The following is a 23,841-nucleotide window of genomic DNA, read 5'->3' as shown; positions in this document are numbered from 1 at the left end:
ATAGAGACACCTCAGCTCGATGCAATCATAATTAGCCAGACTTCAATTTCTATGTCGGCGTATTTACACCTTCTGCCGTCCCACACACCGACGACGTTCGTATCGGTAATGAAAACTACAAAATGTAGCGATCGTTAAACGAACGGCACGTTTGTTTTCTAAAGCATTGGTTTATGAAAGTCACCCCTGGAGCAACGGAGCCGGCCTTGGCGCCGTCAGTCGGGCGGTTGTGTTTACTGAGCGCTCGCTGTGTGCAGAGCGCCGTACGAAGCAGTTGGGAGAGTATAAAATAGCAGCGTAACCCATACATCCCCTGCCCACAGAGACCTTACGGTCTAGACGGGGATTCGGACATTAAAATAAATTACAGGTAGAGGAAGTGGCAAAGTATAAAAGAATGTGTACAGAAGTGCGATGGGATGAGCCTTAAAGGTTTTGGGGTTTTTGGCTTTTTATTAACGGTATTTGTTACGCGCTTTCTAGGTCCCCGGCTAACTGTACCGCGTATTAGGGAAGATAAAAGCAAATCAGGTTGGACGCGGTCCATGTCTCCAGTGGGGCTCCCGTTCTTAATCCCGATTTTACAGTTGCGGCGACCGAGGCTCGGAGAAGTGAAGCGACTTGCCCGACGTCACACATCAGACATGTGGCGGAGCAAGGATTAGAACCCAGATCCCTCTCACTTCCGGGCCCGTGTTCTTTCCACTAGGCCGTGCTGCTTCTCCAAGTTTTTACGGTCCCTAATCTTTTTCTTATGGCATTTCCTAAGCGCTTACTGTGTGTCAGGCACTGTACTAACCACTCTCTGTGATCGCAGAACTCCCCATCTTTTTCATATTGCTTCACTTTCCCTTAGGAGTTCACTGTTTTGTGGTACATGTTAAGCGCTTACTTTGTGTCAAACACTGTCCTAAGCGCTGGGGTCGGGACAAGTCAGGTCCTAGGTTGGACTCTCCAATCGATAGTGATTATCGAGCGCTTACTACGTGGAGGGCACTGTAATGAGAGTTGGCTGTCGCGTTCCCTTCCCGGCATGAGCTTACGTTCTCAAGGATTGAGGAAACGTATGGATCCCCTGCACGCCCGGAGGCGGGTCGCAGCCAGGCAGTAGCAGATGAATCAATAACCTGATCGCCATCCGTGTGCTGACCACCGAAGAGCAGCGAGAGGCTGAAAATCATTTCTAACTTCTTGGAAATTGGAAATTCTTCATTGAGTTTTTGGTAGCCGGGCCCCCCCCGCCCCCGCTCGCTGAGAGAGAGGAGAGGCAGGGAATGTGTCTCTTATATCGTACCCTCCTGAGTGCTTAGTACAGGGCTCTGCCCACGGTAAGCGCTCAATAAATACGATGGACTGACTGAAATTCTCAGGGGCGTCGTGTTGGTGGTAGATGGTGGGGAGATAAGATAATCTTATCTCACGGATAAGATTTCCCAGGACTTGGTACCGGCTGCACGGAGGTTGGTCTCTCTACTAGGGATGGCAGGCATGGAGTTGTAGACCGAGAAGCAGCGTGGCTCAGTGAAAAGAGCGTGGCCTTCGGGAGCAGAGGTCATGGGTTCGACTCCCGGCTCTGCCACTTGGCAGCTGTGTGACTGTGGGCGAGTCACTTAACTTCTCTGGGCCTCAGTTACCTTATCTGTAAAATGGGGATTATCTGTGAGCCTCACGTGGGACAAACTGATTACCCTGTATCTGCCCCAGCGCTTAGAACAGTGCTCTGCACATAGTAAGCGCTTAACAAATACCGACATTATTATTAGACTGTAAGCTCCTTGTGAGCAGTGAAAAAGTCCTCCAACTTGAATGCATTCTATTTATCCTTTCTTTTCTTTCCTTTCCTTTCTTTTCTTTTCTTTCCTTTCATTATTTCTTCCTTCCCTTCCCTTCCCTTCCCTTCCCTTCCCTTCCCTTCCCTTCCCTTCCCTTCCCTTCCCTTCCCTTCCCTTCCCTTCCCTTCCCTTCCCTTCCCTTCCCTTCCCTTCCCTTCCCTTCCCTTCCCTTCCCTTCCCTTCCCTTCCCTTCCCTTCCCTTCCCTTCCCTTCCCTTCCCTTCCCTCCTTTCTTTCTTTCTTTCTTCTATTTATTGATCTTGATTCTATTTATTGCTATTGTCCTTGTCTGTCCGTCTCCCCCGATTAGACCGTAAGCCCGTCAAAGGGCAGGGACCGTCTCTATCTGTTACCGATTTGTACATTCCAAGCGCTTAGTACAGTGCTCTGCACATAGTAAGCGCTCAATAAATACTACTGAATGAATGCATCGTCTACTCTCCCCAAATCTTAGTGCAGTGTTTGACACACAGTAAGCCCTCAGTAAATACCATCGATCCTTTGACTTTATAGCATCAGCCGTGTGCTTACTGTGTTCAGAGCACTGTATTAAGTGCCTAGGAGAGTACAGTGTAACAATATAACAGTTGGTAGACACACTCCCTGCCCACAGTGCGCTTACAGTCTTAAGGAAAGTCCTCTTTATAATAATATCTTGTTTCCTAAAGCTTGCTTTTTTAGAGCAGATGCAGCGGGAGGAGGAAGGAGGTCAGGGCGGAGAGTCGGTAGACCCGGGTTCTAGTCCCGGCTCTGTCACCTGCCTGCTGTGTGACTTGGGCAAGTGACTTAACCTTTCTGGGCCTCAGCTTCATCATCAATATAGTGGGGACATGTTACCCTCTTAGACTGTGGGATCTGTGGGACACAGACTGCGTCTGACCCTCTTATTCATTCAATCGCATTTATTGAGCGCTTACCGTGTGCAGAGCACTGTACTAAGCGCTTATAATTGGCATTTGTTAAGCACTTACTACGTGGCAGGCTCTGTACTGAGTGCTGGGGTGGATACAAACAAATCTGGTTGGACACAGTAATCCACACTAATGTTAGCACAGTTCCTATTCCCTAGGAAGCCAAAAAATACCACCATCACTATTATTAGTACCTTTTTAAATTATGATTATTACTATTATATTTGCTTTGTCTAGCAAACTTACTGCCAGATTCCTTTCTAAATACACTTATTTACCTCTCTAGTGATAACCCTCACCTCCTCCTTCCATTTAACAATTCTATTTATCTTGATTCTATTTATTGCTATTGTTCTTGTCCGTCCGTCTCCCCCGATTAGACCGTAAGCCCGTCAAAGGGCGGGGACCGTCTCCATCTGTTACCGATTTGTCCATTCCAAGCGCTTAGTACAGTGCTCTGCACATAGTAAGCGCTCAATAAATACTATTGAATGAATGAACGCCACCCCCCACCAAGACTTTTCCAACTGCTTAATGGAGATCATGGCCATATATCAACCACAGGACTGTGGCTCTCCAAGATGAACAGACCGTATGACTTTTTTTAAATGGTGCTTATTAAGCGCCTACTAGATGCTCAATACTTTACTAAGCGCTGGGTCCGTACCAGGTAATCAGGTTGGACACAGTCGGTGTCCCACGTGGGGCTCGGCGTCTTTATCCCCATTTTGCAGAGGAGGGAACTGAGCCATAGAGAAGCAGAGTGACTCGCCTCGGGTCACACAGGGGCCGAGCGGGGATGAGATCCCAGATTCTTCTGCCTTCCCAGGGAGTTGCTCCCAGTGGGAGAAACGGTTGATCGATCAGTGGTATTTACTGAGCGCTTTCTGTGTGGGAGCACTGTACTGAGCACCGGGGAGAGTCCAAGCGCTTAGTACAGTGTTCTGCACACAGTAAGCGCTCAATAAGTACGACTGAATGAATACAGCACAAAAGAGTTGGCAGACACAAAGTGGCTCGATCCGGTGATATAATAATCATAATAATGTTGGTATTTGTTAAGCGCTTACTATGTGCAGAGCACTGTCCTAAGCGCTGGGGGAGATACGGGGTCATCAGGTCGTCCCACGTGAGGTTCGCAGTTAATCCCCATTTTACAGATGAGGGAACTGAGGCACAGAGAAGTTGTGACTTGCCCATATGAGCTCCTTGCAGGGTGTTGTGATCTTTATCAACAAGCTGGCAGTCTCCCTTCCCCAGACAGCCTCAGCTTCGACGTCGAGGGGAAATGGAAGTGTTTCTGAGCTGGCGCGGCCAAGAATTTAATGAAATGTCTCTGGGAAGGAGGTGGATGTTGGGGGGGGGGGGGCGTGTCTGAGTCCCGCCGGATTCCTTTCTCTAATAGAGTGTTCTCGGAAGACACGAGGTCCTATTTCATTGCTGCCCCAGCTCGGGTTCATCCACACTTTTAGATGAGGAGCCTGTTGGGGCGAACTTGGAAGCCCTTGAAAGAAAAGTAACTTCAGGAGTTCATCTGCTATCATTTCTCTTGTTTGCTCAAGGTTACCGTTGTATGAATTGGTAGCTGTCCCTCAAGGAAGCCATCCAATTCAGCCAGCTTTAAGGAAAGGGAAAAGCCAAGAGGGCTTTGGGGTTGAAGCGACTAGACGGGTGCGGATACGCGGATAGCCCGACCCCTCCCAGCGGAAATCCGCAGGGAAGCTTCAACGGGAAGGAGGTCGTCACGCGAATTAGAATACCGAGCGTCTTCTTTCACGTTCTTCGATCGGCCCGTCATTTTTACTGAGCTCAGCGCATCAGAAGCGGTCCATAAATACCATTCCTGGCTTGATTGAGCGCTGCCTGTGTGCGGGGCGCTGTACTGAGGGTTTGGGTTGTCCCGTTCCCAGCCCACGAAGATGCAGGTGGGAGAAGAGGAAATGAGGGCTTAGGCGGGGAAGGCCTCGTGGGGAAGATGTGCATTTAACAAGGTTTTAAAGGTGGGGCGAGTGATGGTCTGTCAGATATGCAGAGGGAAGGCGTTAATCCAGGCTCTCGTCCCGGCATCCACCGAGGAAGGCCTTTCTGGCTAAAAATCGAGGGGAATTCTGCAGCCACGAGAGGTCATCATAGCCTCGGCACATCTGTGTAATAATGCTGGTATTTGTTAAGCGCTTACTATGTGCAGAGCACTGTTCTACGCGCTGGGGTAGACGCAGGGGAATCAGGTTGTCCCACGTGGGGCTCACAGTCTTCATCCCCATTTTACAGATGAGGTAACTGAGGCACAGAGAAGTGAAGTGACTCGCCCACAGTCGCACAGCTGACAAGTGGCAGAGCTGGGATTCGAGCTCATGACCTCTGACTCCCAAGCCCGGGCTCTTTCCACTGAGCCACGCTGCTATATTTACCTTAGTCCGTGGCCCGTTTCCCTCTCATCTCTATTCAGAGTAGACTTTCCTCGCCCCCGGAGGCCTCCCGTATTTCGACTCCTAGCTGCCGCTCTAGATCCGCCGGCTGCTTCTGGCTGGTTTCGCCGGCCTCCTTCTGTGATAACAGTGATTTCGGTCGGCCTCTGCATCGTGAAAATGTCAGGCATATTTAGAAGATAAGGAACCTCCAGTCTGATATTTATCTGAGGAGAATCATTTCGCCAGTGGTACCCTGCGTAGCCCAAGCACCTGCCCAGGCCGAGATGAAAATAAATGTTCCCTGTGTCTTACACACACATTCCGAGTCCTAGCCCTTATTTACAGAGGCCGAAATTGTGCTCCTAATGGGCCGCGTGGCATTCGAAAAGTGAAATGACTCCTTCCTCGGGGTGAAAGAGAAGCAGCATGGCCTAGTGGACGGAACGCAGGCCTGGGAGTCAGAGGATCCGGGTTCTAATCGCGGCTTCGCCCCCCCGTCTGTCGCGTGTCCTCGAGCAAGTCCCGTCACTTCTCTGTGCCTCAGTTCCCTCATCTGCAAAGTGGAGGTTTTCCACTTTCTTCTCCCTCTTACTAAGACGGTGAGCCCCACGTGGGACCTGGTTTTCTTCTACTCCAGCATTTAATATAGTGCTTAATACATATAATAAGCACTTAGCAAATATGACAATCACTATTATTAGTAGGAGAAATAGTAGGAGTGGTAATAATAATAATAATTGGGGTATTTGTTAATCGTTTACAAAGTGCCACGCGCTGTTCTAAGCACTGGGGTAGATACCAGGTAATCAGGTTGGACCCAGTCCCTGTTCCACCTGGGGCCCCCTGTCTGGATCCCCATTTTACAGAGGAGGCCACTGAGGCACAGAGAAGTGAAGGGACTCGCCCGAGGCCACACGGCAGAAAGGTGGCGGAGCCGGGATTATTGCTAGTGGAAGGAATAATAGTTGCAGTAGTAAAAAAGAAAATGATGATGATGGCGATGATGGTGTTTAAGCGCTTACCGTGGGCCAGGCACTGTAGTAAGCGCTGCACGGTTCTAACGCCCGGATTCTGGAGCCACCTGGGCTCCTTCTAGAGACAAATTGTTGTCTTGGGTACCCCCTGGATCCTGAACACTGTGCTGGGCTCTTGTTGTGGGCTGTACTGAACGACCCCACCACCACTGCATGCAGAGGGCTGACCACTCAGTACAGAGCACCATGCCTTTGGGGAGTGGGCCTTGAGATGCGGGGTGATCTCGCTTCTGACCTCAGTTTGGGCAATTTTTTATGGTATCTGTAAAGTGCTTAGTACGTGCCAGGCACTGTACTAAGCGCTGGGATGGATACCAGATAATCAAGTTGGACACAGCCCCCGTACCGCATGGGGCTCACAGTCTTAATCCCCATTTTGCAGATAAGGTAATTGACTTGCCCAAGGTCGCGCAGCCGACAAGGGCCGAGGCCGGGATTAGAAGCCAGATCCTTCGGCCTCCCGGGTCCGGGCTCTACCCGCTAGGCCACGCTGCTTCTCAGCCCCCTCACCTTTGCTGAAGACACAAGGCTGGTCACCGTCGCCCCGGACGTCCGTAGTTCCCGTCTTCATTTTGACTCCCACGTCCCCCACATATTTGAGCGTTTTCGGCCGGGGATTCCTTCGGGTTCCGTGTCCCCGAGGCCAAGGAACAGACGTGGGAAAGAAGGGGCTCCTGTGACTTTTTGGACCCGTGTTTTCCCTTGAGGGCCTCCGTCTCCGGTCTCTGCGATTCCGGGCAACCTTTTAAAATGGACTTTCACTTGAATGGGGCCTGACTGAGATTTGCTGAAAATCAACTACAGGGAAGAACCCTCTGCAGGCTTCAGATGAGGCCGCAAGATATTTTATCTCATTCCTTTAATTCATAGGAGACCTGTAATCCGTATTGTTCCGTCTGGCACCCTTGCTAGATTTTAAGTTCATTATATTGGACACTCCCAAACTCTCTATACAGTCAGCGCTCAATAAATACCATCCATTAAACGATTGAAAGGGAGATTCGGGGTTAAAACGGAGTAAATTTACAGCCACTCTCTCTCTCCTCCCTGCTCCTCTTCCTCTTTTCCCACTCCCCACCCCTTCCGCTAGCCCAGATTTTTAAGACTTGTAAAAGTTTCAAACATTTTCTGCCATCTGTGACAGAAATTACAGCACACTGGACACTTATCGAATCCCCAAATCATTACTTAGTCATTCGTCTCTTACCGCACGTTCTAGATCGGGGCCGACGTAATCATCTTGCGTCCTTACGTGCGTTTAGCACGGTGTTCGATACCGGTGAATAGTATTAGCTGATGGGCGGTGGAAGGAGAATTCAGCGATCTTCTCTCTAGGTTGGATTTGGAGTCTCTAGTGGTATTTGCTGAGCACCTGCTGTGTGAGGAGCACTGTTCCGAGAGCACAGAAGAGCATCAGTAACTCAGTAGAATTTGAATGCTTACTGTCTGCGGAACGCTGTACTGAGCACTTGGGAGAGGACAATAAAAAGAATTGGTAGACACATTCCCTGCCCACAGAGAACTAACACTCTACAGGGTAGACAGATGTTAAAATAAATAAAAGAATTGGACGTGTAGCTAGGTGATGGGCTGAGGGAGGGCGAATACAGTGAGCAAATTCAAGTACGAGGGCGACGCAGAAGGGAGTGGGAGAAGAGGAAAGGAGGGCTTAGTCAGGAAAGGCCAGTCGGAGGAGATGGGCCTGCTATAAGGCTTTGAAGCGGGGCGGCGCGTGCACGTCTGTCAGATATGAAGAGGAAGGGCATTTCAGGCCAGGGGCAGAACATGGGTGAGGAGTCGGCAAGGAGAAAGATGAGTTCATTCATTCATTCAATAGTATTTATTGAGCGCTTACTGTGTGCAGAGCACTGTACTAAGCGCTTGGAATGTACAGTTTGGCAACCGACAGAGACAATCCCTGCCCATTGGCGGGCTCACAGTCTAAACAGGGGAGACAAAAGGCAGAGCAAAACAGAATGAAACATAAACAAGACAACATCATCAAGTAAGTTGGCATTAGAGGAGCGGAGTGCGCAGGCTGGATTGTAGTAGGAGCGCAGCTAGGTGAGCTAGGAGGGGCAAGGTGATTGAGGGCTTGAAAGTACGGTTGAGGAAGAGTTACAGACGAGCTGAGAGGGAGTTTAAAGTCTAAAGGGGGAGAGGGAGTGCTATAATCTGAAAACCTAGAAAAATCTTAAATAATTCATGGCAGGGGGAAGTCACCATATAATAATTGCTCTGTTAAAACAAATCTTACCAAATCAGTAAAGAAAAATCAGCAGCATGAAAATAAATATACAAAATCGAAAAACCATGACAAAATGATTAGGTTTACATTATACAGTTAATTACAGCAAATGAATACGGTACAATACCTTGTACGCTCCTCAGGGGTAGGGATCTTGACCCCCAACCAGTGCTCAGTGCTGCGCTCTGCGCGTAGTCGGCCGCGGATCAGTGTCGCCGATCGACGGTTTGATCGATCGGACTCTTTGCCCGTTGGAATATACGTGCATTTCACAAGCCTATTCCCACGTATAGCACGGGAGTCAAACAGGATCACATTTCCTGCGGAGCCAAAGTATTTTCTTCATTTAGGAATTCTGTCCGTCTCTAGAGCTCACGTTCAAATCTATTTCTCTTTTCTCTTCTCTGTAAGTTATTTCAGCATCTGTCACTCTGTAAATCCAGGCATCACATCTGTTTACTGTGTTGTTTGACAGGAAGCGTCTCCCAGTTCTGTTCGATTGTATTCTCCAAGGGTATGGTACAGTGCTGTTCACACAGTAAGCTTTCATTAAACACCATTAATGGATATGGCATTTGCTCAGGAAATAGTACCGGCCGGTTGTTCCTTCACCAGAAAAAGGAAGGAGGATTTTGCTCTTTTCTGCCTATGGCCCTATTTTTTTAAAAAATATGATTTGTTAAGAATGTTGGCATTTGGTAAGCGCTTACTACATGCACAGCACTGTTTTAAGCTCCGGCGTAGATACAGGGAAATGAGGTTGTCCCACGTGAGGCTTACCGTCTTAATCCCCATTTTCCAGATGAGGTAACCGAGGCACAGAGAAGTGAAGTAACTTGCCCACAGTCACACAGCTGACAAGCTGCAGAGCCGGGATTAGAACCCCTGACCTCTAACTCCCAAGCCCGGGCTCTTTCCACTGAGCCACTCTGCTTCAGATTAGTCATTGGAGAGAAAAGCACTAAAATAATTAAAAAGCGGGTGGAAGTTTATAGTGATTTAAAAAAAAAAAATACAGAGTATTGGCGAGAGGCTTTTGTTCAGACAGTCCTGACGTACGAGCTGATTTGAGGTTGTGTTGAAATTGAATTTATAAATTAGGGAAATATATGATGTATGGTTGGGTATTTATACATATGCCTAATTTATTTCTATTAATATCTGTGCCCTCCCCCCCAGACTGGAAGCTCACTGTGGGCAGGGAATGTGTCTGTTCGTTGTTATACTGTACTCTGCCAAGTGCTTACTGCGTTGCTCTGCCCACAGTAAGCGTTCAGTGAATATGATTGAATCAGTGGGCAAGTTACTTTGCTTTTCTGCGCCTCAGTTACCTCATCTGTAAAATAGGGCTGAAGACTGTGAGCCCCACGCCTGGCACAGAGTAAGCGCTTAACAAATACCGTTAAAAATAAAACAAAGAAACAGAAACACAAGAGAGGTAGAAAAGGTAATGGATGTCGTGAAATGTACCGAGCCCTTGGAAAAGTCTAACAGGAGCATCAGATAAACCAAATGATGTCAACATGGCTTAATAAGAAGAAGAAAGACAACAATAACTGTGGTATTTACTAAGTACTTACTGTGTGCCAGGCACTGTGCTAATCCCCAAGGTGGGTAACAAACAAATCGGGTTGGTCACAGTCCCTGCCCCGTGTGGGGCTCACGGTCTCAATGCGCATTTGACAGATGAGGTACCCGAGGCCCAGAGAAGTTACGTGTCTTGCCCCAGGTCACACAGCAGACAAGTGGCGGGGCCGGGTTTAGAACCCATGACCTTCTGACTCCCGGGCCCTTCCTCTATCCCAGCAGGCCACGCCGGCGGCCCGGAATCGGAGTCCTGGTGTCCGCTCGTGTTTCACCGTGCGTCTCTGTTCCTCCTTTTCCGCCTCCAGAAACTCCACCTACTGTATGAAGGTGTCCATCTCGCTCACGGTCGGGGAGAATGACACCGGCCTCTGCTACAACTCCAAGATGAAATACTTCGAAAAAGCAGAGCTCAGCAAAAGCAAGGAGATCTCCTGTCGCGACGTGGAGGATTTCTTCATGCCGTCGCGGGAGCCGGAGATCCTGTGGTATAAGGTGAGGGAGGAGAGGAGATGCGCTCGGCACGCGACAGCTCGCCTGCGTCCGAGCCTCCCCACACTCCCTTGGTGCTTCCCAGCCGGGCTTCCTTCCCTCTGAGCGACTCGACGGTGTGGAGGCCGCGGGAGGAGAAATGGAGTTCGCTGTGCTAAGCGCCGAGAAGCGGGGCGGCCCCGTGGTTAGAGCCCGGGCCTGGCGGTCAGGAGAACCTGGGTTCTAATCCTGCCTCGGCCAGTTGCTTGCTGTGGGACCTTGGGCAAGTCACTTTATTCCTCTGCACCTCGTTTCCTTAGCTGTAAAACGGAGATTAAATACCCGTTGTCCCTCCTACCTAAAATTTGAGCCCCGAGCGGCCGACGGGATTAACTTCCAACTACCCCAGCGCATAGAACGTTTCTTGACACGTAGCAGGCAATTAACAAATACCACAGAAATATTGAAAAGCACTGGGGAAAATATAAACAGGTGACAATTAGAGAGGTTCTCCCCTTTCCCCCCCGAATGGGGTCACAATCTAAGAATCAGGAGAAGAAGGGATTTGAGGAAGGCCCGTCATTAAAGGTGACAAAATAATCATCATCATCAGTGGTGTTTATTGAGCGCTTCTTGTGTGTAGAGCACTGTAGTAAGTGCTTACCGTCCGGAGAGGGAGAATGAGAACGGTAACACGACAACAGCACAAAAACAACACAAAAGACGAGGACGGCGGTAAGTACAGTAAGAGCTGTAGGTCTCTGTGGCCAGAGGAGCGGCATTCCTATCGCCTCAGAGCGGCGCGGTAGCCACAGCCCTGTGATGGTCTATTTTTAAATATGCTGTTTGTTAAGCCCTCACGGTGTGCCACTCACTGCACTAAGCGCTACGGTAGATAGAAGCTCCTCAGGTTGGACACAGGCCCTGTCCCACGTGGGGCTCACCGTCTTAATCCCCATCTGATAGATGAGATAACTGAGGCGCAGAAACGTGAAGTGACTCGCCTAAGGTCACACAGCATAGGAGTGGCGGAGGAGGGTTTAAAACGCAGGTCCTTTTGACTCCCAGGCACGGACCCTGTCCGTCACGCCACGCTTCTTTTCACCCTTCTCACCTTCTAGACGCGGCCTCTCGGGTACTGAGGTCTCTCCCTTCCCTGCTAGAGCAGAGAATGAAAGCTTCCCGTTTCCCAGTTAAAAGTAATCCCTAATTTGGGGGCGGGAGAGGTGGGCCCGAGCAGCTTTCTCCCTCCCACCTTTCCACGGCGCATCGGAGACCGCGATCGGAGGGCGTCACAAGCTCCTCGTCCTCTCCATCCTAGGAATGTCAGGCGAGGCCCTGGAGGCCCAGCATCGTGTTCAAAAGGAACGTCCTCCTCATCCGGGAAGTCCGGGAGGACGACATCGGAAACTACACCTGCGAGCTGAAGTCCGGAGGCTTTGTCGTCCGGAGGACCACCCACCTGACCGTCACAGGTAACGGCGGAGCCCGGCCCCCCGCGCCGTCGCCGCCCTGCCTCTGACGTCCGACCTCGCCTCGCCGCGGGGCGCGGGGAGACCAGCCGGGGGATCGGAGAGGTGCTCGGCCCGGGGATGGGAGAGAGGGTCGCTTGGGAAGGAAATGGGCTCCTTCGCCCTGGACGATGAGTCGCGCTTCTTCCCCTTCCCGAGGGTGCTCGAGAGGGATGTTGAGATCGTGGCGCGTCCACTGTTGGTGTTTCGATCCGCGCGGTCCCAGCACGGAGATGTCGAGGTGTCTGAGGGGAATGGCTGGCTTTTGGAAGCACTAGAAGACCTAGCTTTGCCTAGGCAGATCGGGTGGAGGGGTGTGTCCTTTGGAGGAATGGTGAAAAGAATTGGAATCGTCTTGCCCGGTATCCCTCGTTCCAACTGGAAGACGGCGGAAGTTTGATTTCCTCTTGCCTTTGGCGTCTCATCTCGTACCCGGGCGGTTTTTATCGCTCGTCTTAAACTGACGCGTGTCTCGGGAAAATTGACTGACGTGATTCCCCACAGAGTTTCGGTGGGCTGGGCTGCCTCCTTCGGAGGGATTTCGGGTGATTGGAAAGCAACGTCGCCACTCAGGAAACGCATGCCTTTGGAGCCGGTCCCGAAATGTATCGTGCTTACGGGCGCTTCGTCTGGAGGGTCTGGAAATTAGGTCTTGGCCTCTGGCTGGATTTAGGCTTAAGATCTGAACATCTTAATTTCATGATAGTGGCTTATCGAGCTGTACTTTTCTCTAGAGATGAGGACCCGGGGTGGAGGCTGAAGATGAGTAAGGATGTAATTAAGGCGGGATCTGGACAGACACGACCAGGAAGTGATGACCATTTGGCAGAAGCAGCACGGCCTCGCGGCAAGAACGCGGACTTGGGAGTCGGAGGACCTGGATTCTAACCTCGACTCGGCCGTTTGTCTGTTGTGTGACCTTGGGCGAGTCACTTAACTTCTCTGTGCTGCGGCTATCTCATCTCTAAAATGGGGATCAAGACCGTGAGTCCCACGCGGTACAGGGACCGTGTCCAACCTGATTACCTCGTCTCCACCCCAGCGGTGAGAACAGTACTTTGCACAGAGTGAGCGCCTAACCAATTCCATAATTATTATATTACTGTTATCACCCCTCCATAGGAGATGTTCGCCGTGTTATATTCCAGCTCAGGAAATGGACCAAAGGGGTAGCGTCGTATAAGGGTACTAGAAGAGCGAAGAGTTTTAGTTGTATGTAGATCCAGGGATGATAATAATGATAATGTTGGTATTTGTTAAGTGTTTACTAGGTGCAGAGCACTGTTCTAAGCGCTGGGATGTGGATACGTCGTTGGGGGAATTGGTCATTCATTCAGTCAGTCGTATTTATTGAGCGCTTACTGTGTGCAGAGCACTGCACTAAGCACTTGGAAAGTACAATTCAGCAATAGAGACTAAGTGGAAAAAGCCCGGACTTGGGAGTCAGAGGTCATGGGTTCTAATCCCGGCTCCGCCGCTTGCCAGCTGTGTGACTTTGGGCAAGTCACTTCACTTCTCTGTGCCTCAGTGACCTCATCTGGAAAATGGGGATTAAAACTGTGACCCCCCCACGTGGGACGATCTGATCACCTTGTATCCCCCAGTGCTTAGAACAGTGCTTTGCACATAGTAAGCACTTAACAAATACCACCATCATTAATAAGTGGGCTTACAGTCAATTACTGATGTGTGTGCATATGTGTACTCGTGATAGTGGGGTGTGGATGTGTGTAGTGGTAACATTTTTGGGCGTGTGTGTGTGTGGACATGCAGGTATGATTAGCACAATTTGGTTGTTAATAATAATAGTGATAACGTTGGTATTTGTTAAGCGCTTACTATGTGCCGAGCACTGTTCTAAGCGCTGGGGGAGATACAGGGGAATCAGGTCGTCCCACGGGAGGCTCACAGTTAATCCCCATTTTACAGATGAGGTAACTGAGGCACAGAGAAGTGAAGCGACTCGCCCACGGTCACACAGCTGCAGAGTGTGACAGAGTGGCAGAGCCAGGATTCGAACTCATCACCTCTGACTCCCAAGCCCGGGCTCTTTCCACTGAGCCACGCTGCTTCTCTGTTGCCTACTGACATTAGAATTCGGCGGCTTAGAATGTCCGCCTCCCTTAGCCTCTTCAGCGGTCCAGCTCATTATCTTACCTCTACCCTACCGCAGGAGAGAAATCATCTCTATTTCCCAATTCTGACCTTTCTTTTTTTCAATCTAATTGAGTTTTCTGTCATTTTGGAAGCAGCCAGTCATCAGTGAAGAGGTGTCACTGAGGTGCAGGCATTTTGAGGGGAGAATTTTAATCGCCAATGTAGTGGAAAATAGGAAAAAATGAGGATTGTTCCCAGAGCGAGAGAGACGGCAAAAGAGTAGTCTGTGACCTTCCCTGCCCGGGCATTCGGGGAAGGGAATCCCAGAGAGTGGGCTACTCCGAACGGGGGGACAGAAGCCCACCGGCTCTCTCGGTGGAGCTGGGGAAGCCCTGAGGAAAATATTAATAATGTCGGTATCTGTTAAGCGCTTACTGTGTGCAGAGCACTGTTCTAAGCGCTGGGGTAGATACAGGGTAATTAGGTCGTCCCACGTGAGGCTCACAGTCTTAGTCCCATTTTACAGATGAGGGAACCGAGGCACCGAGACGTGAAGTGACATGCCCCCACTCACACACTTGGGCCGGGGGAATGGAGTAGTACTGGGGCTGAGCCTTCTGTGCAGCTTGATGTGTTGAGGGACGCGCAACGACGCGACAGAATGACGCTTCAGCCGACGCTACATCCCCCCTGAAAACGGGGACCCAGTGGCCGCGGCTAGATGGACAGAGAGCCCCACCCTCCCGAAAGGAGCGAACGAGCGCTCAGTCAAGCGGTCGTGTTTATTGAGCGCTTTCTGTGCACAGAGTCCCGTTCGGAGCACTCGGAAGAGAACGGTATGACAGAGTTGGGAGACACGTTCCCCGCCCGCACAGACCTTACAGTCTAGATGGGGAGACGGACGTGAACAGAAATAAATTACGGACACAGGCATTAGACTCGGGGTAAGTAGTAGACAAGTGTAGAGTTCGAAGCCCTCGGTGAGTTTCCAGTCTCAACGGGGGAAGCCGACAAATTAATTTACGGAGAGGAGGCAGAAGCGAATGGGAAAATGGATACATGAATAAGCCTTTAAATAGCAGAGGATGTAAACGCAGGCATTCAAAAGTGCGGGAATAAGTGTTTAAAGCACTCGTCGGGAAGGTGAGACCCGGGGAGGAGAAAAATGAAAGCGTTCCAAAGGGCCTGAATAAAGGTTTAGGCTTTCGTTGGACGGAGGGGGTCGGAGGAGAGGAAAAATTAATCGGAGAAAGCCTCCTGGAGGAAGTGGATTTTCAGAAGGGCTGGGTGGAGTTCATGAAATCAGTAGTTTATGAGATGTTGCCTTGAATAAACATTAGAACAGGTCGTATGTGCGAGGAGAGAGTAGGGAGATTCTTTTCAAAGGCTTTTCGAGAAGCAGCGTGGCCTAGTGGGTAGAGCCGGGGCCTAGGAGTCGGAAGGACTTGGGTTCTGATTTCGGCTCTGACCCGTGTCTGCTGTGTGACCTCGGGCAAGTCATTTCACCTCAGCGATCTCATCCGTAAAATGGGGATCTGGACTGGGAGCCTCACGTGGGACGCGGACCGAATCCAACCTGATTACTTCGTAATAATAATGTCGGTATTTGTTAAGCGCTTACTATGTGCAGAGCACTGTTCTAAGCGCTGGGGGAGATACAGGGTAATCAGATCGTCCCACGTGAGGCCCACAGTTAATCCCCATTTTAAGATGAGGTAACTGAGGCACAGAGAAATCAAGCGACTTGCCTAAGGTCACACAGCTGACAAGTGGCAGAGCCGGGAGTCGAACCCGTGACCTCCGACTCCGAATCCCAGGCTCTTTCCACTGAGCCACGCTGCTTCTCTACCTCGTACCTACCCAGGCGACTAATAAAGTGCCTGGCACATAGTAAGGGCTTAGCAAATACCATTAAAAAAAAGGGGTTTGGATCCGTTTTGGGGTTGGCGCGACGGTTTGTGGTGTATCAGTCACCCCCACGATGACAAACGGGATTAGGTTGTCATGGTGATACTGATTGTCACTGGTCTTCCGTCGCTCAAGGATTCAGATCACCTCCCCTCGTCGGTGGTGAGGAAATCCGAAGAAAGGTAGCTCTCGCTCAGTGGCGACTGTTATGGGCAGGGAATATGTCTGTTGTATCGTGGTCTTGTACTCTCTTCCAGTCACTTAGTACAGTGCTCACAGTAAGCGCTCAATAAATACCATTGATTGATCCAAAGGAATGGTGCTGCCGCTTTATATGGGACTTGGACACCTCTCTTGGTTGGGTAAGAGGCCGCCAAAATGGAATCAAAACATAAGGAGGTTTTCCAGGATGCTTATTAATAACACTAGTAATAATAATGATTATTGTGGTATTTATTAATCGCTTAGTATGTGCCTGGAATATAGTAAGCACTTAAATAGCATTAAAGAAAGTCGGTAGACAAGTCCCCCGCCCACAAGAAGACCATCAACTCACTCTGGGCGGGGAGCGTGTCTCTTTATTGTTGTGTTGTACTCTCCGAAGCGCTAGCACGGTGCTTGGCACACAGTAAGTGCTCAATGAATACCACTGATTAATTGACCGAAAGGAATGGTGCTGGTGCTTTTTATGGGAGTTGGACACCTCTCTTGGTTGGATAAGAGGCCACCAAAATAGAATCAAACGAAACATAATGAGGTTTTCCAAGATGCTTATTAATAATAATAGTAATAACAATGATTGTGGTGGTGTGTATTAATCGCTTAGTATGGGCCTGGAATATAGTAAGCACTTAAGCATCATAAACGTAGACGAGCCCTCTGCCCGCAACATGACCGTAAGCTCACTGTGGGCAGGGAATATGTCTGTTGATTGTTGTATTGTCCCCTCCGAAGGGCTGAGCACAATGCTTTGCGCACGGTAAGCGCTCAATAAGTGCGATCGCCTGGCTGCCTGACAACAAGCTGATTGTCTGGAGGGTGAGATGAGCTGCCTGTCCTGTTGACCGGGGAAGGGAAACGATTGAGTTTGTTGAGACACATATTCTGGTCACAGAGCGGGCCATCTAGCCAATTGCTCCTCCTCCTTCGTATGCCCCGAGGACGTATTTAGCGGGAGGGTGTCTCATTTTTAGTCATTAACCTTCAAGCGTGGGGCCACGGCGAAGTTAATCATCCCATAAAGACACGTCACCGCGTTTCAGATTATCTTCGTTCCCTCGGTTCTAACGGTGCCATAGATGCCGCGTTATCGCCTCTCCCGAGAAAGCCGAGGGACGGGTTTCGGGGACGCCCCGATCGCGTTTTTAATTGGAATTCAACGATACGATGAGGCTCCTGAGCCTGGAAGGTATTGTTCAATCCGAAGGTGTTCACGGATAACACGGGGTTCTCACTGAATAATCCTTAGAATCGGATAAGAGCGCCTCGAGGGAGTGTCCGTTGGACCCCCGGGGGCGTGCCGGATGCTAATAGTAACGCTAATAATAATTATAACTCTGCTATTTAAGCGCTTACTATGTGTCAGGCCCTGAACTAAGCGCTTAGGTGGATACGAGCGCGTCGGGTTGGACGCCGTCTCTGTCCGACGTGGGGGGGTCTCAATCCCCGTTTTCCAGATGAGGGAACCGAGGCCCAGAGAAGTGAAGCGAGTTGTGCAAGCTCACACAGCGGACGATAGGTGGATCCAGAAGTAGAACCCGTGACCTCGCAAGCCTGGCGGTCCCGTGCCATACCCACTGCTCCGTGCTAGCAAATGCCACCGATTCTGGCCATGGGCCCCATCACCGCCTCCCTCCAGAGAGGGTGGCTTCCCGTCCCCGCTACGGCAGTCGGGGTATGTACTGAGGGTGACCGTGAGGCGATGGGGAAGCTTCAGGGGGGGAGGCTTATCGTGAGGCTACGAAGAGGCTTGAGGGGGGAGGCAGGTGGGGAAACCGACCGGAAGGTTATGAGGGAGACCGTCCGTGGGACGACGAGGAAGCCCGAGGAGGGAGGCCGACTCTCATGCCAGAGGGGAGGCCGACTTGGGGGCCGTCGGGGAGGCTGTGGGAGAGGCCGACTGGGAGGCTGTGGCGGAGGCCGAACGCGAGGCTGTGAGGGAGGATGACCGTGACATCACGGGGGAGGCCGACTCTGAGGTTGCGGGAGACCGAGCGTGGAGGAGTCCGTCTGTGAGGCCACGAGGAAGCCCGAGGAGGGAGGCTGGCCGTTCCTTCATTCAGTGGTATTTCTTGAGCGCTTCCTACGTGCAGAGCACCGTACCGAGCGCTTGGAGTGGACAGTTCGACAACAGATAGAGACCATCCCTGTCCAGTGACGGGCCCGCGGTCTAAACGTCATGCCGTGGGGGAGGCCAACTCGGAGGCCGTGGCCGAGGCTGACTGTGAGGCTGTGGGTGAGGCCCAGCGTGAGGTCGTGGGAGAGGCTGAGCGCGAGGCCGTGGCGGAGACGGTGAGGGAGGCCGAGAGGGAGGCCACGTATCCGTCGTGGGTGTTGCAGGGCCCGCGGAGATATCCCAGCCGCGGGGATCTGTGGGAGTCGGTGCCACCCCAGGAGAAGAAGCCTCTCGGGGCGACGCCGTGTCACCCCACGGAAAACATGGAGCAGTGATTTAAAAGCCCCAACACCTAGCCATATGGCAACTCATTCCATAATGTTTCCAGCACCATCTGTGAGTTTCATAATATTTTATTCAAAGCAACCATTTGATGTTACTCGATGTTTTCGTTCCGAAAGATCCCGTTCTTCGGTCTGAATCGATTCCCCCCGTCACCTTAGCTCTCCTTTCTGCCCTTCCCCCTCCGGGAGGTGGGCGAGCCCCCACCCCCGGTAAAGTTGACGGACGGGTGCCCCACGTAGCCGGGACAGGACCCCGTTGGCCAAAGTGCCTAAACCCTCCCCGTGGGGATTTTAATCGCTTACGCCCGCAAGACTGTCAGCTGCTTGCGGGCGGGGATCGAGTCCACGACCTCTATTTTACTCTCCCAAGCGCTCAGAGCCTTGCTCTGCACATACAAATAATAACGAGGGTATTTGTGAAGCGCTTACCGTGGGCCAGGCCCTGTTCTAAGCGCTGGGGTAGATACAGGGTCATCAGGTTGTCCCACGTGGGGCTCAGGGTCTTCATCCCCATTTCACAGATGATGTACCTAAGGCACAGAGAAGGTAAGGGACTTGCCCGAGTCACACAGCAGGCAAGCGGTGGAGTCGGGATTAGAACCCACAACCTCTAACTCCCCAGCTCAGGCTCGTGCCACTAGGCCGTACTGCTTCTCATAATGGGCACTCGGGCAGTGTAGCCTAACGGAAGAGCACGGGCCTGGGCGTCCAGAGACCGGGCTTCCTTCCCCGGCTGCCGCCACTTATCTGCTGTGTGACCGTGGGTGAATCGCTTCACTTCTCCGGGCCTCGGTTCCCGCATCTGGAAAATGGGGAATGAGACTGTGAGCTCCATTTGGTGTTCTTATTGTTCTTGTCTGTCCGTCTCCCCCGATTAGACCGTAAGCCCGTCAAAGGGCAGGGACTCTATCTGTTACCGATTTGTCCATTCCAAGCGCTTAGTACAGTGCTCTGCACATAGTAAGCGCTCAATAAATACAGTCGAACCAATGAATGAATGAATTTGGGACAGGGACTGTGCCCAGCCTGATTGCCTTGTATTTACCCCAGTGGCTAGCACATAGTAAGCTCATAACAGATATCATAATTATTAATAATAATGTTGGTATTTGTTAAGCGCTTACTAGGTGCAGAGCACCGTTCTAAGCGCTGGGGGAGATACAGGGTCATCGGGTCATCCCACGTGAGGCTCACAGTTAATCTCCATTTTCCAGATGAGGTAACTGAGGCCCGGAGAAGTGAAGTGACTCGCCCACGGTCACACAGCTGCCGAGTGGCAGAGCCGGGAGTCGAACCCATGACCTCTGACCCCGAAGCCCGGGCTCTTTCCACCGAGCCAACCGGGCAAATGGTGCTTGGGGTCAAATGCCAAAGCAGGATAACATCTCCCTCCAGGTAAAATCTACCGCTTGACCCCACTCCGGCGTGTGTCGGAGAATAATCGTAGCGACGATAATGACTATTATCAATAACGGAATCATCACGCTGTGGATTGGCCTGGTCCACACCACTTGCTAACAGTCTGCTCTAACCTTTCAGCTCTCAACACGGGACGTAGGGGACTTAATCCGTGGTATTTATTGAGCGCTTCCTAGATGCAGAGTACTGTATTAAGCACTGGGCAGATTTCAATACAACCCAATTGTCCTAACCCAGCACTTAGTACCTTGTTTTGCACTCAGGAAGCGCTCAGTAAATACGACTGAGTGAACCGAATGAGCCGACACGTTCCCTGCCCGTAACGAGCATTGAGTACTTCATCCCTGCCAAGCTTGGGGCAGGATCCACCGCACGTTCCCGCTCCCTGCCTCTTTTGGGAGGAAGGAGAGGGGAAGAGGGATCCCATTTCATAGATGAGGAAGCCAAGATCCACGGACGGTAAATTACTTGCCTTGAGGCCACTGACACAGATGAGATGATGATGATGATAATAATTGTGATATTTGTTAACGGTGCCCGGCACTGTACTGAGCACCCGGAGGGTTAGAAGATAATCAGTTGTACAGAGTCCCTGGCCCATATGGGACTCCTAGTCTTCATCCCCATTTTACAGGTGAGGTCACTGCGGCACAGAGAATGATAATAATAATGTTGGTATTTGTTAAGCGCTTACTATGTGCAGAGCACTGTTCTAAGCGCTGGGGGAGATACAGGGTAATCGGGTCGTCCCACGTGAGGCTCACAGTCTTAACCCCCATTGTACAGATGAGGGCACTGAGGCACAGAGAAGTTAAGTGACGTGAAGTGACTTGCCCAAGATCACACGCAGACAGGTGGCAGAGCCGGGATTAGAAGCAGCGTGGCGCAGTGGAAAGAGCACGGGCTTTGGAGTCAGGGCTCATGAGTTCGAATCCCAGCTCTGCCACTTGTCAGCTGTGGGACTGCGGGCGAGTCACTTAACTTCTCTGTGCCTCAGTTCCCTCATCTGTAAAATGGGGATTAAGACTGTGAGCCCCACGTGGGACGACCTGATTCCCCTGTGTTTACCCCAGCGCTTAGAACAGTGTTCTGCACATAGTAAGCGCTTAACAAATACCAACATTATTATTAGAACCCAGGTCCTTGTGGATCCCAGGCCCACGCGCTGAGATTGCAACCTCAGCGCTTAGGACGGTGCCTGGCACATGGTAAGCACTTAGCAAATACCGTAATCGTTGGTTGACGCTAAATTCGGGACATCTGCCTCGCCGTAGCGCTCGGTAGCCGATCTAAGACGACCCTGGCGAGCCTCTTGGCGGTTACTGAGAGGCCGGGGGCGCTTAGTGGAAAGAACGTGAGCCCCGGAGTCGGGGGACCGGTTGAGCCGATTGCCCGCTGTGCAACCACGGACAACTCGGCGAACCCCTCCGGGTGCCCATTTCCTCTAAGAATTGAAGATGAGATCCACGCTCACCGTCATTCCTAGCGCGGGTGGCTCCTGTGGGGTAGGTATCCAACCCATCTCGGACCCACTCCGTTACTCTGCATGTAGTAGGCACTTAATGCGTGCCATCATAAAAAAATGACTTTTTAAAAATGGTATCTGTTAAGCGCTGACTATATGCCAGGCACTGTACCAGTCGCTGGGTAGACACAAGATAATGGGGTTGGACCCCCAGGGCACCCGTAGTCTCAATCCCCCTCTCATAGATGAGGAAATGGAGGGGCAGAGGAGTTAAGTGACTTGCCCAAGGTCACCCGGCTTTCTCCCGTCACCCCCCGATGACGTCTTCGCAGTGCCACGACATTTCCTCCGCCTCCCACGTGCTTCCGACGGGAAACGAGCGGGCCTTCCCATCCTCTGTGACCCCTTCATCCGGCAACCCACCCTAGCCCGGGCGGGAGTGTCGTCTGTGGCTTCGATTCGGAAACCGCTCGATAATCCCCTCCAGCGAGATCGGGGGAAAAAAACACCCGCAAGCAAGCGTTGAATGTGTCACGGCAAGCATCTCTCTCCAGAAGGCCGGGTTATCTCACGTTTGGGAATCACGGGATGGATGGAGCGTTTGACTCGGGGGCGGGTGGGAATCTCGGCTGAATTCCTCTTTTGCCTTCTTGTTAACCCGAAAGGCTGGCTCTCGCTGTTTGGCAGGAATTTTAACTTCCCGAATCAGATACCCGTAAGAGCTTTGGCCGGAAGCCCCGAGTCCTTTAAGCCGTGCTGCTTTGCGTTCGATTCATCCGATCGTTCGTCCGGTCGGATTTACGGAGCGCTTACCGGGTGCGGAGCGCTGTCCCGAACGGACACATTCGCTGCCCACAGCGAGCTTACGGTTGAGAGGGGGACACGGACATTACCACAGATAAATAAAATGACAGATGTGTCCGTGAGTGCTGGAATGGGAGGGAAGAGCAAAGGGAACAAGCCAGGGTGACACAGAAGGGAGTGGGAGACGAGGAAAGGCGGGGCTTCATCCGGGAAGGCTTCTCGGAGGAGACGGGCCTTCAGTAAGCCTCTGAAGAGTGGGAGGGTCACTGTCGGATTTGAGAAGGGCCGGCGTTCCAGGCCGGGGTGAGGACGTGGGCCGGGGCTCGGCGGCGAGCTAGACGGGCTCGAGGGAAAGTGATCGCCGACCTCCTTGGCCGGTAGGTATCCGTTAAGCGCTTACTCTGTGCCAAGCACTCTTGTAAGAGCTGGGGTAGATGCCGGGTCATCGGGTTGTCCCGCGTGGGGCTCACAGTCTCAATCCCCATTTTCCAGAGGAGATCACCGAGGCACAGAGACGTGAAGTGACTCGCCCCGAGTCCCACAGCCGACGAGTGGCGGAGCCGGGATTAGAACCCTCGACTTCTGACTCCCGAGCCCGGGGTCTTGGCACTGAGTCACGCCGCTAAGCCGACTTTAACCTCTGTCGCTGTTAGGATTCCCCCGGCCCGGCCCCGGCTCACTCTTCCGGATTGGGTAGGACTGGGCACGTTACTCTGCGTCTTCTTAGCGGGCGGTGCCTCTATTTCATCCTTCCTTCCTTCCTTCGACTGGAAGCCCCCTGAGGGCAAGGAGGGTGTGTTTTGCTTTGGGGGTGTGCGCCCGAGCGGTCATCACATAGCTCTGCAAACAGTAGATGCCCAATAAATATCCATCAGTGGCATTTATTGGGTGCCCGATGCACGCAGAGTACTGTTCTGTGGTTTTTCTCGGGCGCTCACTATGTTCCAAGAACTGGACTAAGCGCCGGGGTAGAGACAGCCAGTCCGTTAACCGTACCTGTTGAACGCTCACTATAATAATAACGGTATCTGTTAAACGCTTGAGGGTTTGGTCTTCCAGTTCCCTAAATTGGAAGCTCTAAATGCGCGTTCTTTTCCAGTCCAATCTGGCAATTAAAGGGCCTCGACATCACCGCCTGAAGGGCAGAAGCAGGCATACCGTCGTTCTGCTTTAACTCCGTATCCTCGGTGGAATATACTGAGTGCCTCTTAGGTTCAGAGCACTGTACCGAGCGCTTCGGAGTGTATGACCGGAAGACACGTTCCCTGCCCAGCGCGAGCTTACGGTCTCGAGGAGGGAGGCAGACACTGATAGGCAACTGTGCGTCTTTGGCCTCTTCCGGAGGCTCGGCGCTCAGTACGTAGCGTTGATTGATTTCGGGTGCTCTTCCTTGGGCGTGTGGATGGGAGGCGGTTTTAACCCGACGGTCGAAATCCGCCCTTGACATTAAAGGAGCTCGTCTCGGGCA

General features: G+C 51.6%; 1 protein-coding gene across 1 annotated transcript in view; it reads left to right on the top strand.

Annotated features, from left to right (window-relative positions):
- The window catches only part of IL1RAPL1 (interleukin 1 receptor accessory protein like 1), a 527,816-nt gene that overhangs the window by 365,741 nt on the left and 138,234 nt on the right, over positions 1-23,841 (top strand). The window contains exons 4-5 of the mRNA XM_029080057.1: positions 10,328-10,514; positions 11,812-11,965. Of these exons, the coding sequence (XP_028935890.1) occupies positions 10,328-10,514; positions 11,812-11,965 (341 nt within the window). The remainder of the gene's footprint in view (positions 1-10,327; positions 10,515-11,811; positions 11,966-23,841) is intronic.

This window comes from Ornithorhynchus anatinus, chromosome 15 (assembly GCF_004115215.2).
Source record: "Ornithorhynchus anatinus isolate Pmale09 chromosome 15, mOrnAna1.pri.v4, whole genome shotgun sequence".
Taxonomy (NCBI): Eukaryota; Metazoa; Chordata; class Mammalia; order Monotremata; family Ornithorhynchidae; genus Ornithorhynchus; species Ornithorhynchus anatinus.
This window is presented reverse-complemented; position numbering and strand designations above follow the sequence as displayed.